General features: G+C 43.0%; 1 protein-coding gene across 3 annotated transcripts in view; it reads left to right on the plus strand.

The window, feature by feature from the left end:
- Positions 1–17,785, plus strand: part of FOXK1 (forkhead box K1) — a 55,443-nt gene extending 37,658 nt beyond the window's left edge. For 2 of the 3 annotated variants that reach the window (XM_072024016.1, XM_013100156.5), the window contains exons 5-9: positions 1,412–1,605; positions 2,758–2,924; positions 3,634–3,915; positions 5,663–5,890; positions 8,186–17,785. In XM_072024016.1, coding sequence (XP_071880117.1) covers positions 1,412–1,605; positions 2,758–2,924; positions 3,634–3,915; positions 5,663–5,890; positions 8,186–8,418 — 1,104 coding nt within the window. In that variant the 3' untranslated portion in view covers positions 8,419–17,785. The remainder of the gene's footprint in view (positions 1–1,411; positions 1,606–2,757; positions 2,925–3,633; positions 3,916–5,662; positions 5,891–8,185) is intronic. The other variant, XM_027469493.3, reaches the window with a different exon arrangement.
- Positions 17,786–18,467: the final 682 nt, after the last annotated feature.

The raw sequence follows: 18,467 nt of genomic DNA on the forward strand, positions 1-18,467 counted from the left end.
TAGTCTGTCCAAGCAGATGTCCAACCTAAAACTGAGATCATATTTTGAAATCCTAATATTGCCTTAAATCATCACAGGTGTATTCTTTTCCCTTTTTATCTACTGCATTGCCTAAGTCAGTTTCCGAGTTTTGAATCTCAGAATGGGAACTTGAGGAAACTTGAATCTGTGCCCTCCATGTGGTATTAAAGGAAATCTGACCAGCTTCACTGGAGGGTTTGGATGTAGCTAACACATGCTAAATCAGACTAGAGTGATCACTTGAGGGCTGTTTTCAAAGTCTCAGAAATTTCAGCTCCACCTGCTTTCAGACTTTCTTGGCATCACACCTCTGAAATGGGTGTTGTCATTTGAATATAATACACCAATGCAGCTGAAGAGCCCCTTGCAACTGCTGATTTCATTGTGTTCAACTGGCAGGAGCAGTATGGCTTGGTGCACTTTGAGTACAATTGGAATAAATACATTCTGCCTCCCTGGCTTTTCCCTGCAGTTCTAATTAACTGTGGAATTCATTTCCTGCCATAACCTGCTCAGCAGAGTTGTGCTTTGTGAACCAGTTGCTGCATCCTGCTTCAAAGATAGCTGCGTTTCAGTGGAGGGTGAAGTTGCCTCTTTTTATTTTCCCCAACACAGTGTATAGGCTTTACTTCTGAAGAGCTTGTTTAAGGCTGCTACAAAAGCTCTTCTTTTGTTTTGAAAGTGGAAGAGGAATGAGTTGGTGCATACCTGGGCTTGCTGAGCCTTTCCCCTGGCCCTACAGACAGTGCTACGCCCAGTCAGAGGTGGGCTTTTTCAATGGAGAGGCTGATTAGTCGTGTCAACACCTGGAGAGCTTTACGGTGCTAGACTAGTGCCACATAAATAATGGATTCTTCTTGGAGCTAGGTGTTTGAGGGCATGTTGGCTGGCTTGCTTTATGATTACCACGAGATGCAGTGTCCTTTAGGGCATGTTTGGGCACCCCAGTGATCGTTTGCAGGTAAGCAGTTAGCACAGGCTCAGACAGCTTTTTCCGCTTGCCTAGAACAAAGCCTGTCTTGAGAGAGTTCTGATGTGGTTTGCACTGCTTTCCCCCTGCCTCAGAAAAAAGCTCTGCTTTCATTTTTTTTTCCATAGAAAAGCTACCGTATTCCAGGACTCCAGATATATTTAAGTGATTGTACAGTACCAAGTAAACACATCTTTCTGCGTGGTTAGTAGAAGCTCTGTCTCACTAATTTCCCCAGATTTTCTCTCATGTTTCTCCTGTGACTGTGGAGCTCTGTGAGTTGAGTGACTTGTTTCTGTCTTCAACACCGATTCTGGCAGTATGGATTTTATTTTTCCAAGCTGTGCAGCGAAACCCGTCCGTCTTTGTTACATGTTTCCTCATGGCAAAATAATCATCTCGTTCCTCTGCTTCCTGCAGAATTCCATTCGGCACAACCTCTCCTTGAACCGTTACTTTATTAAAGTCCCACGCTCCCAGGAGGAGCCTGGAAAGGGCTCCTTTTGGCGAATTGACCCTGCCTCTGAAGCCAAGCTAGTAGAGCAAGCATTTAGAAAACGAAGGCAAAGAGGAGTGTCCTGCTTCCGAACACCTTTTGGGCCTCTCTCCTCCAGGTAACTTCACCTTCCTCTAATCTCTGTGCCAAACTCCCTGCAAAAAAAAACAAACAAAAACTTCATCTGAAGTACAGTGAGCATGCTTCTGTTTATAGTTTTTAAGTGGTTATATAGGTTAGGTAGTCCCAAGGCATAATCTGAAAATTGTTCCGACTTCTTAAGTGTTTACAAAAAAAAAGAAAAGCCAGAACCAAACTAAAAATGCATCAAATACCATATCTGTTTTGGCATCATTTCAAAGAAATTCAAAACGTTTATCAGTGAAGTAAATGTTTTCAGATGCCAGCCTTTCATTTCAGGAAAGCTGTGTTTATATGTGGATTAGATCACAGTGGGAATACTTTTTGTGTTATTTAAAACACTCTCCTATAGGGAACATCACATTGATCGTCAGCGTGAGCAGTGAAACACTGGGGGGGGGATGTTCTGTGTAACTGCTGCAGTCAGCAGTGCAGCTGCAAAGAGGAGCTGCGTGCGGTGACAGCCTTCTCTGAGCCCTGTAGCTGTGGGACCAGAACTTGCCATATACACCCCTAGCTGGAGCAGGTTCATGTAGCATTCCTCCCACACCTCGCTTCCTTTCTGTCTTTTAAAATGGGGAAGAAGCAGGAGGAGAGATAATTTTTGGCTGATCAGCTTTTCTGTTTGTCATTAAAGAACTGTTGGATTCCTTACAGATTTAGTGGCCACGTGGGACAAGAGGTGGGAACCAAGTGGTTGGGTGAGGGAGGCAACAGGGGTAGGAACTGCTTTGCAAGCATATGTGATGCCAGACCTTTCATCTACACTGTGTCTTTCTTCCTCAAACACTGGCAAACATCCTTAGAGAATGCCCTGAAATTATTTAAAAATAAAAATAAAATCTAAACATAAGGCACTTTCAGTTTGTCTGTGAGTCTTCAGATGAAATGCTAGCTGTGCTCTGAAGGGTCCAGTTTCCTTCAGCAGGGATTAATGTGGCTGCACGTGGTGCTAGAGGGTTTTTGGGATCACTGTGTACTCTTCCCAGCAAGACTACAGTGGGTAATGTGGAAGAATGGCTCTCCTTCTCCCTAGAGGATCCTCTGCTGAAGATAATGCTCGGTCTGTGCTGCTGTCTTGTGTTTGAAACACATCTACACCCGCCAATTCTATGTTCTGGTGTTTCAGGAGCGCTCCTGCCTCCCCTACTCACCCTGGCCTGCTGTCCCCTCACTCTAGTGGCCTACAGACTCCAGAGTGCCTGTCACGGGAGGGCTCACCCATTCCACATGATCACGACTTTGGGTCAAAGTTAGCCTCAGTTCCAGAGTATCGGTATTCACAGAGTGCACCTGGTGAGTAGCTCTCCTTTCACAGCAAGTGACTGTTCGGTTGCACTGAGTGCAGTGCTGGGGACGCTGCAGGGATGCTCCTACCAGCCTGCTACGGGAGGATCTAGGGCTCTTTTTTGGCTTTTTTTTACAGACTGACGATGCATGTGCAACTTCAGATCATTTTTCTAACTAGTCTATGTATTAAAGGGCAGGAGATAAAGGAATGTGTGGACACACACGAGCTAGCCTTAAACTAGGTGTCTCTAAGGAACTGACAGCGGAGTAGCCTTGGTAGTGCATAGCTCACTCATTAATTTGCCAGGCTTTTTGATAAGATCATCTTGTCTATGCAGAGCTCCGTGGTTCTGTGGCCTTGGTAATTTGTTAAGCCTTGGTAAGTACCTGCTTGTCAGCTGTACTGCAACTGGCCTGATGTATAGGGTGTTCCTGTTGAAGTGGGATGGCAAAGCTCCTAATGTAAAGCCTCATATTTTGGGGCATATCGTGGTGTTTGTTCACAAAAATGTGCTCAGATGGCAAGTACTTTTTTATGTTAGTACATAGAAGATTGAAGGTGGCATTTTTGAAGCCTTAACTTTGTTTTTTAACCTACCCCCACACCTTGCTGATGTTGAAGGATTGAGTACTGAAGATGTAGAAGTGTATAAGGAAAATGAGTGGAGGCCTTTTTTGCCTCTCCTATTAACGTGTGCTTCTCTTTTCTGTTCAGGATCTCCAGTCAGTGCCCAGCCAGTGATCATGGCTGTTCCTCCCCGGCCATCTACTCTGGTGGCAAAACCAGTTGCGTACATGCCCGCATCAATAGTGACTTCTCAGCAGCCTTCGTGTCACGCAATTCACGTAGTTCAGCAAGCTCCCACTGTTACAATGGTCCGAGTGGTGACCTCCTCTGCAAACTCTGCAAATGGATACATCCTCACAAATCAGGGCACAGCAGGAGGAGCTCATGAAGCTGCAGGAGCGGTGTTGGACTTAGCCGGTGACCACCGAGGTAGCTTTTCACCTCCCTTGCTACTTCATTGATAAGTCTTGAGCTCGCTTGGAGTGGGGGGGGAGTCAAACAGCTGTTTCACTCTGTGGGTGCTTAGCCCTTTTATCACGAGAAGATCTTTTGTAAACTTAACAAATAAGAGTTCATCCAGTTGTGTTGCACCAGCAGCAAGACTGGCTGCTCTGACTGATGATATATGGGCAGTGGTGCAAGGGTTCTTCCTCTAAGGGAACAAAGAAATGACAAAAACCTTCCCCTACAGCAGTGGCAGGACCATTGGCATTTTTAGTTCTTCACTGGTTATCCTGCTTGAATTTCATTCACATTCTCTAGAAATTCCTGTCTGGATCCCATTCACATTGTTGAAGCACTAACAGTTGCAGCTGCCTGTCACCTGCTCCTTTCTCTCACTCACCAGTTCTTGCTGTCTGTCATTTGTTCTTTCCCTACTTGTCCATTTTATTTCCACTTTTAGTTCCCTGTTTTTCCTTCCTACTCTGAGCTTTCCTTGCTTCTTTCCCTCTTGCTTTCAATCATCCTGCCTGCAAGTCTCGGTTCAATGCTCATGTTCCATCCAACTCCACTCCCGTTGTCTTCTGATGTTAGCATGGGAGAAGTCTTCCCTCCCTACAGGGTTAATGAATTTGTGCTTCCTGCCTACCTTGTCTGCTTTGAGACCACAGAGCCCCTGGAAAATGAGAGTGGCTCTCTGCTCACGCATGTCCAGCAGGAGGCTGTCCTGCAGCCGTTCCATACCTGCTGAATTGAACCTTTTTACTTGTCCTGGGAAGTGAGATAGGCAGCCAAATGCTCTAAGTTATTTCTCTGCAGGATTTCAGCCCTATTTATTTATTCATTATTTTTTAGTTAGTCTGTCCTTTATTATTTATTCCCTTCTGGTTTCTTCCCATACTCCATAGCTGGCGAAAGCTTGTGACTGTGCGGAGACCTTGTAAATCAACCTACGCACAGGCCTGACAGCAAGCTGTTGCAGACAATGCCTGGGGCATTGTTTGGGATCTTAAATGGCTTCTGCTGCTGTGTGGTGTCAGAGTCAGGCCAATTGGCTTGCAATTGTGAATATCTCATAGCTTACTTTTGTAGTGGCTGCTGTCCATATCACAGCTGTAATGTACAAATAAGGGAGTCGGTGTCCATTTAGGACAAAGGGTCAAATTTATGGTCTTTATTTTCAGCTGGGTGGCTTATGCTCTAATAAAAAATGTTCTTAATATGCATAGAGTATATATACAGAATTTAGTGTTTTCAAAAATACATCCCTAGACTTTTGATGTGCTTCAGAATAAGCATTTCAGAGGGACTAATATTCTCTATTCTTATGTCCCTGGTTGCAGTGTTCTTCCTCTAATGAGCAGGGTGAGTGAATTGTTACCTTCTCAGAGCTGACTATGCTGTATGAATCAGCCCACAGAAAATGTGTGTTTAGAACCTGATCCTGCCTGAAGTGTTCTGGGCAGTTTTCACAGGGCTCTAGGAGTCCTCTGAGCTCCTTGGAGCCCAAATATGTTACTTTTGTGACTAAGCTGCCTTAGCCTGAGAAGCAATGCTTTCCACTCCCACTCTGTAAACCTTGTAAAACACATCAAAGACAAGTGACTTTGTGGTGCTGAGGTACTCACACATCTGTAAGCCTAGGGTAGGTATTAGTACTAAAACGTTAATGAGAAGAAAGCCTGCTCCTAAACCAGCAGGGTGGTAATGGTGGTTGTCTGTTCTTCTCTCCAAGCAGGCATGGATGAAAAGCCAACGATTGCATTTGCCGCAATACCCACAGCCAGCCGTGTTATTCAGACAGTTGCCAGTCAAATGGCACAGGGTGTTCCGGGACAGACGGTCACGATCCTTCAGCAGGCAGCTCCAGTGGCCATCGGGCAGCACCAACTCCCCGTGCGGGCAGTCACCCAGAACGGGAAACATGCTGTCCCCACCAACAGCATCACGGGCAGTGCTTACGGTAGGCTCTGTTTTGATTGCTCTCTGAGCTTTCCAGTTCAGTTGTAAAGTTGTGTCTTTATCTTCTTAGCTATGCAAGTTATTCTGCGTGTTCAATTCCACAGGTTATAAATTGTGCAACTTCTGTGGCTGTAAACATCAGTGGTAGATACCCTTCTGCCCACTGGTTTGCTCAGTTCTCCTTGATGGGAAAGTTCTGCTATCTGCCATTGTTGCTGAAAAGTCTGGTCTCTCTCCTTGTCCTTGGCTCTGCATGTATTACTGCTTATACCTTTGGGAGTTACTTGTTGAAAGCGTTCTTGATTCTTGCGTTGAGTCTGCTTTATCATTTGTTTTCCTCTGACAAACAGCATTTGCTTTCAGCATGCTAAATAATAAAATTTCAGTGGTGCTCTTTAGATCTTGTGAAATATGACTCCTTAGAGTATTAAGAAAATAACATACTTTCCCATCTTAAGGTCTTAGAGCCTGAGAGAAATAAGATCTATTTCATCAGGTGAATGAATGTAGGATTGTTTATATACAGGATGTGTTGTAGTCATTTGTCAACCCTGATTTTTAAAATCTCATACTAGCTATGTCTTGGCAGCCTCTTCTTATGCTTGCTCAGCACCTCAGGTTTGTGCAGTTAAGGATGATGACTTAGGGTGGTAATATCCCAGCTTCTTACTGCCCTCCTCAAGAGATGCTAAGTACCTCTACTGTCCCAGGCTGGTGCTTACAGGGAGTTTGAAATGAAGGACATTGAGGTTTTGATGGTATTCTTAAAGCAAAGTAGGAGCATTTCTACCGAATTTTCTGATATTTGTATTTGCATTATCACCTGGCTTGCAATTTGAATTGCAAGAATCTTACTGGAGCGATGAAAAATTGTCAGTGATAAGTTTTTTTATGCATCAAAGATATTTAATAAATCAAATAGGTGCAGTTGCTGTTACCCTACAGTAGTGTTTGTGTAATGTAATGTTTTTTGTTTTTGTTTTTTTTTTCCATGAAGATACTCTGATCTTACCATTTTTTTGGTAGCACTCTCTTAACATTGAAAGTATTCCAGGTGCATCCAAGTTGGGTGGTTTTCTTTTTTCTTTTTTTTTTGTGGGTGTGATAAGTAGTGAATTTTCTAGTTGACAAAATGGAGCCTGAGTCTATTGACTCTTCTGTATGAAGTTAACTTCTATTCAGCTGCAAGGTTTAGGTTCTTTATCAGTAACTAAATAGTAATTGATGTCTGCCCTCATCCTTACTCTGTTTCTTTCCTTCATCCCCTTGATACTGCATAGCCTCCTTCCCATGCCTTGGTAGAAGTTGCTGGGCTTTGAGGGCCTTTGTTCTGTTTCCATTGTTTGTTTATCTTAGGACTTCTTTTTTGATGCAGTTAGCAGCGAGCACACATTAATGTTTTGTCATTCCATCCTCTGCAAATCAGTCTGGAGGGCAGAGGATGTACTGTCTCCTGAGTCCCCTTTGGCTGCTTCTCCTATTGATGCAGAGTCCAAAAACTGCATGTGTTTTGTTTTTCAAGCGGTGGTGTGTGCCAAAGCCAGTGTGTAAGCACATTCTTTGTCTGGAACAAGGAATTGTAGACATTTTTACTCAGGGTTGCTACTTAAACCTTCTTTATTTTCTCACAACGTCTATTAATGGGAGGGTGAGAGATTTTTGTCAGTACTAAAATACAAGACTGGGAGCCAGAAATTCTTAAATTTGAATTCCAGTTCTGATGGAAACCCGTTTGATTGTCTGGGGTAAGCTGTTAAACCTTTCTGCCCCTTTTACAAGTGAGATGTCAATACTGTCAATATTTGCATTGTAATCCAGTGTCCCAACAGGCTGGCTGTTCCTACTGTGCAAGCTTTGCCCCAGGTTGTGTTTTTCTTTTTTGGCAGTCTCAGAGGGGCTGAAGAGGGCCCTCCAAAACAAAGGTGCAGCACAGAGATGCAGCTTGCAAAAAGCTAATTTTAGGTGGTGTTAGGGCTACCTCTCCAAGAGGCGTGCTGTAGTTTTAGCAGAGGATTGGTTCTCCTCATCTGGAGAAGAATGCTTAGCTGGCAATGCCTTGTTTGACAGTGGATAGAAAGGATGAAGTTCTCCTTTGAAAGAGAACAGTTTCCCAGTTTGGTAAATTTGGACAGAGCTAAGATTGCTGTGGGCTTTACAAAATGGATTTGAACACTACAGTTGAGTCTGTGCCCAGGTGTTGCATTTGATTGTGGTGTTTCCTTGTTTCCTGGAACGGCAAACACATGTGTTACTTGTCACATTAATTCTCTTTTCTTTCTTTTGTCCTTCCTGCCAGCTCTTACAAATCCATTGCAGCTTCTTGCAGCCCAGGCCAGCTCATCCACTCCTGTTGTAGTCAGCCGGGTATGTGAGACAGGGACCGAAGAAACAGCAGCAGCTTCCCGAAGTCAAGACAGCAGTGAACCCGAAGTCAAAAGACCCCGGATAGAAGAGTCCAGTGGAGCAGTCCCAGCCCAAACTGGAGTCATCACATCCACAGTGCCACAAGGACAGGCAACCAGTGAATGAAGAACCGGTGGGAGGAGCTGGAGTGGTGCGGGGTGGGCATGGGATGGCAGCAGCCCCTAAAGCAGCTTTCAAAGAAAACAAACCACAACTGTAACAGCTCTAAACATAGCAAATAAAGAGCTCTTTTTAAAGTCAGATTTTTATAAATGGGAGGCCAACAGTTGTTAGAATCACAAGGTGCCAAAAAGAAAAGAATGGAAAACCCCTCCCAAGAACCCATACCTGGAACTCTGTTCTGTCTTTACATATGGGATATTTTTCCTTTTTTCTTCTTTTTTTTTTTTAAAGATTCAAAAAAATACAGACAACTGATTGTATGACTGCTGGGATTTTTTTAAACTGTCTTTTCCCCTTTTGGCTCCAAGGGGATGGTATTTGCAGTTCAGCATCTAGAGGAATGTAACACAAATACAGTCTGCTCCCTGGAAAGAAAACTCCTCATTTTCTATGCCTTAATACTGCGCTTCTCAGAGCTTTGAAACATAGGACCATTTTTAAAAGGCCAGCTAAGGCAATCAAATACTGAAAGATGGGTGCAGTATCTCACAATAACAGCATTAAAGAAACATGGTACCAAGCTTAAAGAAAAAGGCAAATGATCTTTTTTTTTTCCTAAAACAGAAAAATTCTGAGTATGAATGAATGTTTATTTATGTGGGGATTCAGGAGGAAGAGTTAAAGGGCTCAACCACCTGGATTTCCAGATGCAATTTCTCTGCATTCCCTCTGAGGGAGAATAAGATGACAGAGGAACTGTGTTAATTTGGTTCCTGTAAAGATATTAAAGGGTTTTGTACCTTCAGTGATTTCTTACAATGATTCATCACTTGTTCTGGACAACAGCCGAAGTATCTCGATGTCTGAGGATTGCGTGGGGAAGGGTGTCTCCAAAAGGTTGCGTGTGTATTTTTACTTTTTCTGTAATCACTTACTGTGCTGGAGCACCAGGGTTTGTTCCAAATAGCACTGCAGATCAGAGGCATTCCCACTGTCTCAGTAAACCTGAGAAAATGTCGGTTGGTTAACTGCATTAACGCGGTCTGCTTTCACCCTCTGTTGGTAGTGTGGTCCTCAACGAGATGGATGATGTCCAGGAGGCCAGAGGTGGGTTAGAAATCTGTCCCTGACCCTCTCCCGTGGCTGGAAGAGGCTAACAGCAAGGCTCCTGTGTTATTCCTCTGAGAGGGAGGTTAAGGGCTATCATGAGAGGCAGCAGAGTTCATATGGTATTTAATACCAATTCTGTGAGTGTGTGGAGACCAAGGCAAAAAGACCTTTTATTTTCCATGTGGCAAAAGTCATTGGAGGTCTTAAACAGGTTTTCCAAAAGGAATTCAGAGGTTTCCTTTCATTTCTCTGCTCCCTCTCCTGTCTCTCCTACCCTGAGGACTGTTTGGGTTGGCCAGTGGAAGGAGGCTTTTACTTAAAGTGTGTTCCAGGCTCTTCATGTACAAGTACATCTCATGGGTAAAGCAGACTCGGGTCACTTTCACCACGAGGAGGAGTTGAGTGCGTGTAACACTTTGGGACTGGCAAAGAAATCAACTTCTGCATAGCTGCAGCTAACCCCTGTGGGTTTACACCTGCGTGTGATTCCTTTGGCTGGCTTGTCTTTGGCAACACAGCAGAGATCTTAGAAAATGTTCCAGCTTTGTTAATGGCAAAAGTGACATAACAGGGCTGGGATGTGTCTTCGGTAGGTTATCCCTCTACCTGTGCTGATACGTTGTCAGGTTACTGTCTTGCAGGATTGGACAATGATGTCACAGAGCAGAGACGAGCCCACTGCATAAACATATGGCAAGATTTCCCCAATATGCAGTAAATTATACTTCCAGTTTGTCCTTAGGGATTAAGGGGTAAAGCACAACACGTTAATGTCTTCTAAAATTTGGGGAGGGGGAGAAAATCCACAAGGTAACAGCTGGCATCACTTCGAGGTTTCCTTTCTGTTTGCCAAATCCTACTCAATAGTTAAGTCCTAGCACTGGAGTAAAACCTAAGTGTGTTTTATTCTCAAGCCAATTGTTTTGTGAGAAATATTTCCGAAAGAAGGAAAGAATTTCTTGGTCTTGTGATTCGCGGTTACAGTCTATGGTTACAGACACACAAAGCATTCAGGACAGTTCATTCATCTACAGCGAGGCCTTCATAATTTAGGCGTGTGCCTTTAGTGACACGTTATTAGATTGGATTTTAGTACCTTGAAATCATTTCTGTGAAGGAGGATTGTTACAGACCACAAAGTAATTGAAGCAGGCCGGTTTCCAGCTGTCACGTTTCCCACTAGGAAAGCGAGGTGCAGCACAGTGGAAAAAGCACATGGATGTGTCCTGTGCTTTCTGTAGCTTTCTCAAAGCCAGAATTCAATAAAACAGACTTCAAGGAAGAACAAACGAGTGAGAGTGCAGCATAGCTTATCTGTGATTAATCGTTACTTTTGGATGAATGCTGTTTTAGATCCAGGCACGCCTCTGAAACCGCCCCGAGGCGAGGGAGCTTTCCTGCAGCAGTCTTTGGTTTTCCAGGACGTTAGGTGAGTCAGCACAGGATGAGCAACCAGCAGAATGCTGTTCAGGGTGTGAGGCTGCCAAAGTTTGGGGGGATATCTTTACTGCTTCTCTTCTTTTGGAAAGTCTAAGTAATTAGGACCTGAACTATTCAACACCAGAGGAATACATCAGCTGAACCATGGTGTTTCCATAAACCAGCTGCTACTTTATAGATACCTCTCAAGTCTGTCCTCAGGTTGACTGTATAGATTTGCCTCCTCGGTATTTCAGAACAGAGTAATGCTTCCTCAGTCTTCCTTCTGTGGCTTAGTGCCTGGTGGCTAAAATGCAGGTTTGTGATAAGCAAATAGCTCTGATCTGCTCGCCCATTCTTCTTGAGGTGCCTGGAACCCATCAGTTCATCCTATCGGGATTTTTTTCTTTATCAGTCTGGCGCATTCCACTGCTACGGTAGAAAGCAGTCATGCCACTTGATTATTTTTTCTTTTTTTTTTTTTTTTGTAGGCTTGTCTATATGTAGTCTTATATCACTGCCTGATATTAGATAAAATACCAGTTCTTACAAAAATCCTGCTGAGAGCTGCGGGAAAAATGTTTGTTCTCATCTGCAGCACAGGAGGGATGGCACATCGTATTTCAGGCTTCCAGATGAATTGTTTCAACACACTGCTCAGTCTGGATAGCAGTGTGCTTAGAAAAAACAGACCAAACAAGAAGAGCCTCAGACAGTGGCAAATCATAAAAATGAGTTTGAATCTTTGGGCTTGTTCTTGAATCACAGAATAGTTTGGGATCTCTGGAGATCATTTTGAGTAGATAACTTTTTGGCCTCTTTTAAAATGCCTTTGCAATCCTTTAAAATACAGGGTAATATATGTACACACCAATTACACATTTGCTGATACTTTTAAAAAACTTTTTTGAGCTCATAGTTGAAAATAAAAATGTTAGCTGGAACAGGCAGACATCGAAATGCACTGTATCAGCAAATCTTAGCAGTTTGTGGATGGAAGCATGAGGTGACAGAAGTTCCCAGAAGTTTGTTGCCATTCCAGGAGCAGCTGCCATTTAAATAATCCTCCCTCGCCCTGAGGATTGCATTCAGTATCGTGACCAAAAGACTAGATAAGCCCTGCTTAACGGGGTGGGGGCATGGGGGTGGAATTGCTGTCAGTGTCTAGGATTCAAGCAGGAGGTTTTGGGCTACTCCCTTCGCTTCTCCAAGCCATCTCTCTTCAGCTGGCTGTCCTTCCTGCTTCACTTTTACTCGACTTGGTTCTTCTCTGATTAAATCCAGCGCGATTTGAAGGTTATCTTGAAAAACAAGTGACTTTTTCTGCGCGAGTGTGTTTGCATGCAGCTCCATCACAGTGTGCTGTCGCCTGATTTCCCTCCTCATCAGTGCTCTGTTCACAGAACTGTGATGCTGTGGGGATGGGTTTTCCCTGCAAGAAAGACAGTGTTGTCTCCCCAGGGAAACCATTAGAATCTTCCTAAGAAAAGTTGAATTGAAAAATTTTCATCTTCTGTTTCTAATTGATTATTGGTACCATCAAATGCCGTGCTGAGGTGAAAATCCTAAACAGAGTCTCTGGTTTGAAATTTCTGTTTCCGTTTTGCTTCTTTTTAGTGGCACTGCTCTTCCTCATATATCCTGATTCCCCAGGCTTTCAACTCTGAGCACTGCAGAGGAATGAAAATTAATGTGATGGTAGAGTTCGGCTTTCAGCTACAGAGAAAATGCTGCCTTAATGGTTATATGCAGTAGTGGGGTCGTATTAAATCAATTCTCTAACTTTTTTGTCTAAGGAGTTGCATCTCGTGTCCTCAATTAATTGACTGAGGGAGGTTTGATGGGGAGAGGAGTAGGAGGTTTCAGTGCATCTTCTGCTATCTGTATAACAAAGGTCAAGGCATGTGGAATATTTAACCTGCCATAACTTGGACATGGGAAGACCTTAAAATTGGGTTCACAAAATGTGAATTCTCTGTTCACTATGCCTTTTTTTTTTTTTGTCCAAGGCAATGACAGAGAGTTTTACTTTGATTGTGGTCAGTTTATAGCAAGTTTTGTTGCCTCAGTTAGCAGAAGCTGAATGCAGTTGTTCTTGGTTTTATTCGACTGAATTCCTTAGTCATTGTTTTGTCTTGTCTTTGTCTCTTGTGATACAGGAAGTTTTCCACAGTGATAACACAGTGCTGGACCCAGAAATGAGTTTTTATAGTGATAACACAGCACAGTGCTGAACACAGAAATGAAGTTCTTGATTAGCTCATATATTCTTTTCTACTCCTCCTTCTTCCCATATCCCTCCTTCCCCCTTACAATTAATGCTGTCGCCTGTAGCATACACAGTCATTTTTATCCACTAGCAGGAGCAGCACCTTGCATTAAATTCTGCCCGAGGACTTGTGGATGAAAATACCTGTGGGGATACATAGGGCTTGAATTGAATAAGGTCACCCTAACTTAATTTTCATGATGTATTTTAGAAATGTTACTGTTGGAGACAGCCAAGGAGAGGAGTGTTGGGCACTCTCCACTGTTCAGGAGAGTGTTTTTGGAACTATGTTAAAGCTTTGTAAGAGAGGAGAAATAGCTGAATAACACCTGATGCCTTCACAGTGTTTCTGCAGTCAATGCCATGGGTTGGCTCCAGGTTTTTTGAGGGGAGTAAACTTGGTTTTGCACGTGTCTCAGACATCTGTCTTGTGTACTTAGAACTGTCATTCAGAGTTTACTTCCACATTTTCCCCCTTTTTTTTTAGTAGGGAAATGCCTGCAGTAAAATAAAACTGGAAGCACTAAAGGCTAGGGAACTGTGTGTAAGCAAGTGAGGGTGGCTGACCTGAGCTTTCGTGCAGTGATGTATGAAGGATGCTCATTGCATCCCTGCATCGCTGCCTCTGTATCGCTGCACACCTCTGAGAAGAGCCTGGCTCTGCCTTCTCAGCGTCTTCCAAATAGGCAATTGACATCAGTAAGGTTCCCTTCTCTCTTGCTTTCTCCTCCAAAGGCTGAACCAACCTGGTCAGTTCATAATAATATAATTCTATTCATAATAAGATAATTCTATTCCAACGTGGATCTTACCTTGAGCTTCTACACTGATGCACAATTCCACAGGTCTGCTAATCCTGCTGCTAGTAAGTTGTACTTGGGCATTAAGAAGGAATTTCTAAAGGAACACGACTTGGTTTCATGACTTTGTCCTTGCCTCACACTGAGCTTTTAAGGTTGCAAATGCCATCCTGCAGCAAATGATCCGTCTTCCCTTGTCAGCCAGTCTCTTGGGCAAGCTCCTGCTTCTGCTCCCTATCCCGGTTTTCCCTCTGTACTTGTAGTTGTTTCTATCAACTCTGGAGTCCTTTAAAGTTAATGCAATTGCTTGAAGGTCTGCATCTGGCAAGAATCTGCGTGTTAGGTTGCAGTTACACAACAGATTGTTCAGTCGTGTAACTTCTTGTTTCCTTCTGGGTAAAAATTATGCCAAAGCTGCTGTTACTGTAGCATACACTACTGCCATAAAGCGTAGCTTACCGTGGAGCCAGCTGTGCTGTGGAAAACAGTCGTACTACAATGTCATTGGGGTTTGTGGAACTGATGAGGCTGGGAAGTGATGCTTTCTTGCAGTTTGGTCAAGACCTGATCAAAATGTAGCTGTGGCTTTGTGCTGGAGCATCCCCTCGCTGCGGCTGCCTAGCAGCTGCTGGGCTGTGATTAGTTAGCTCAGCAAACTGTCTCTCTGCCGGGTGGGTTATTTGCAGGACAGTGCATGTGTTTGGGCACACACGTGGGTATATGCACATATAGTAATATGATATGGTGGAAAATAGCTAGCTGTGATGGTGGGCTTTCTCTGGTAGCTTGTTTTTCATGGGGAAGTAGTAAAGCAGTGAGCATTTCACTTTGGACTGAGCAAGACATTTGGAAAAAATACTAGGTTTTCTTGGAGCACTATTGGTTAGATTCCAAATTTTTAATCAACTTGATATTTAACCTTTTGATACCTTTTAAATTCACAAACACTGAATTAAATCCTTCAGAACGTATGGCTGGTCCTCTCCTTACGTGTCACTTTAAGCTGCAGAGGGTTGTTGTGCCACATCTACCCCTTCACTCTCGAGGTAGAAAAACCATTGGCAATTAATTCATGGGTGGCAGCTAAGGTAGAAACCCTTTTAATATTTTTTTCAGAGAATATGAAATTAGATCTGTGTAAACATAAAATTTATATTTATTAATGTGTGTGTGTGAGTGTGTAAATATAGATATATAAATGGTCCATGACTATTTCTTTCTCTTAAATGGTACTTTACACAGACTTTTTATACAATATGTTAGTAAATTCCCGCACCAGACACTGATTCTAAAAGAATGATGTTCCTATTTTTGTAACAGATGTGGGCAGCCTGTAGAAGCAGCTTTACTTCAGCAGTTGCTTTCATTCCTCTCACAGAGCAGAAGAGATGATGTGGTACTTGCATCTTCCTCGTGCAGGAGCCCTGCTTCTGGCTTTGTCGTGCTTTCAGCAACCCCAGTCTGTGCTGCTTTTCTGGCAAGAAAATCCCCAAAATGGCACTAATGAAAGCTGGAAGCCTTTCTAGTCTCATATTATCTCTAGATGCGGTATCAGGGAGCTCTTTACAGATTCTGCTCTGTAAGTAATGGGACCTTATTGCAGCAGAGGAAATTGATGGAGGGTCCGTGGGGATGCTGTGAGGTTGAGGAATTCCTCCCTGTCTGTCCGTCTGTCAGGTGGATAAGCTAGCACTGGTGCACTGAGAAAGAGTTTCTTTTCCTCCATGGTGAGATTATTCTCCTTTTGCAATACTTTTCTCTCTTTATGTGGTGCATGAGGTGTGTGTATACCCTTAAAAGCAAATATGTAAGGTTTTTCTAATGTTCACATTCACAGAGAGTGAATTTTACCTTACCGGTCAAATTTCAGTCCTGGTTTAACTCCCTGCATTTTGACCCACTTGGGCCTTTTGAGAACTATTCTTAAAACAGATCATCCTTGGTTTCCTAACCCTTAGGGCTCTTACAGAAGTAGCAGTTCATTTGTAAGGACCTGAGTGAATGCTTTGCCTCGGTTTCTCCTTACTTTCTGGTGGTTGGGCTTAGATATTTAAGGGAGAATAGGATATTAAGGTGATAGGAAGAGTAACCAAAATAAGGGCATAGAAAGGAAACGGCTTTCCTCCTCAGCAGAAAAACAAACGCCCTTACAAGAAACAGATTTCCCCTAGTATTGGATTCTTTGTCTGCCACTGGATTAAAGAATGCACCCAGTACCCCAGACCTTGGCACCCTTGCCAAGATCAAGACCCTTATTCTCGCTTCTACCCCACTCGGTTTCATTTAAAGCAGTCCAAAAGAGAGCCTTCCCTAAAGCTAAGGGCAATGTTGAGGAGAAACGTCTGTTAGCTAAAGAAAAATGAGATTTAAATGGAGCAGAAAAAGTGACATTTCCTTCTGTTTCACTGCCTTGCTGCTAAAAGTCTGGTGCAGAAGATCCTGATGTTCTGCTGATCCATGTGCTGCTCCTCGGATGTGGACAGGCTGCTAAGTAGGCAGGTTGGTTCTGTAGCAAATGGCTTGCTGTAAGCCTAAACTCAGTCTATTCCTCCCCTCCCTGGTGGTCTTAAAGTGAGGGGAACCAGAGTATTGTTTGTAAGATCTTTTTAATGGAGAAAAAAAAAAAAAGTTAAAAAAAAAAAAATAGTATTCAAATGTACTAATATGGAATGGTTTTAAAATACAAAAATCTTACAAGACAGTAGGTTGTCTTGGTTTCTGGACGTGCTGTTTGTACCATGATGAGGCTGGCTGTGTCCAGCCTGCCAACCTCTGCGTAGCTGAGAAATGTGCTCAAGAGTCTGCAGCTATCCAAAGAACTGTTACCCAAAGGACTATCAAAAGCTGTTTTAAGATGAATCAAAAGATACACGAGCAACGGATGGTAAAGCTGGAAGTCCTGGTCAGATTCTGCAATGTTTGCTTTAAAGAAGAAAAAAAAAAAAGGCAAAACAATCAAGAATTGGAGTCTTCACCTGTTCTGTGCGAATGCATTCCCACCGAGTCCTCCAGGGAAGGCTGCAGTGAGACAAGGACCTGGAATACCTCAGTGGTTTGACGGACTTGTTGACTGGTTTTGCTACGGAGATGGAGAGGCAAACCTTACCCCCTCTCCTAGATTTGGCACTTAATTTAAGGAATCGTGTGATGGGGCGGGCTAAAGCCATGCTTGCATTTCAGTTCATGGTTTTGCCTGTACAAGACACCTCCAACAGTTGTTGTTTTTTTTTTACAGCCGATATCAAAAGTATTTTTTGTGACTTGTTTTCATTATCAGTGCTTTTTGCAAAGCAGGTGCGTATCCCAAAGGGGGAAGCTCCAGCTGGGGCAGTGGATGTGAAGTTCGTCTTTACCAGCCACGTTACAGCACTGCTCCTGGGAGATGCTGAACCACATGGGCAGACCCTGGCTCGTGTGAGGGGGTCAGCTGCATCCCAGCGGTGCTGAGACGGCGAATACAAGCATCCAAGGAGCAGGACCTGCATTTTCGCATCAAATGGGATACAGTGGTTATGTTTTTGTTTTTGTTTTTTTAATATGGAGCCATACTTTTTTTTAAAGTAATTTGAGATCTGAATGTGATTTCTAATGTATCAAGAACGTTAATATTTTAAAGCTATAACAAAGTTTTAAATTTCTACTATTTTTTTTTTCATTTATTTTAACTGTTCTGTTCTGTTACCTTAATTTTGATGTATGTGGTTGGGGAGTGTTGCTTCTCCTCTTAGCATTTGTTTCTATAACCAGAAATAAAATTATATATGAAAGAGAAGAGACCCTGAAATAGCTTGCTGCTTTTGAGTGACAGACTTGCATGCTTCCAGTCTAGTACTGAAGGGGGGTTAAGATTCCTGCAGCAGTCGGTGGTCAAGCCTGGCACCTTCTCACAGTGAACCTCATGCAGTTGATCCTTCTGGACACAGCACTGTCTTAACAAGTTGTGGTTGGCTTCAAATGAAATGTAAACCTTCGTAATAATGCAAAGCCAGTGATTTTGGCAGCTCGCTATTCCACTCTGACTGAGCAAGCAGGTATTTTTTCCTATAGCAGATTTTATTAGGAGAGAGTAATCTTGCATGTTTTCCCCTCCATTACCTTCATTGAATCATGTAGGAGGGAAGTATGTGTTTGGACAAGTAGCTGGATTTCGGAGTTTACAGATATCTGTACAAGTGTTTGAGATACATAATCCTCCCTTTGGGGATTATAAACCATTCCTCAAACTCTAGGTTTCATTTCATCAGGAACCGAAACATAGTGGTATTTTGAAAGGTAAACTACTTTGGTATATTTGCCGAGAATTGATAATAATTGTTTTGTTCATGTATATAAAGACAAAATATTTCTGTACCCACTCTACCGAGGTTAAATAGTTACCTTTGTCCTCCCTTGTCTTTGTGAAGGAGGTAGAATTTAAGTTCTTGGTTTATTTGACTAATGAAACACATTCTGAG

This window comes from Anas platyrhynchos, chromosome 15, assembly GCF_047663525.1.
Source record: "Anas platyrhynchos isolate ZD024472 breed Pekin duck chromosome 15, IASCAAS_PekinDuck_T2T, whole genome shotgun sequence".
NCBI lineage: Eukaryota > Metazoa > Chordata > Aves > Anseriformes > Anatidae > Anas > Anas platyrhynchos.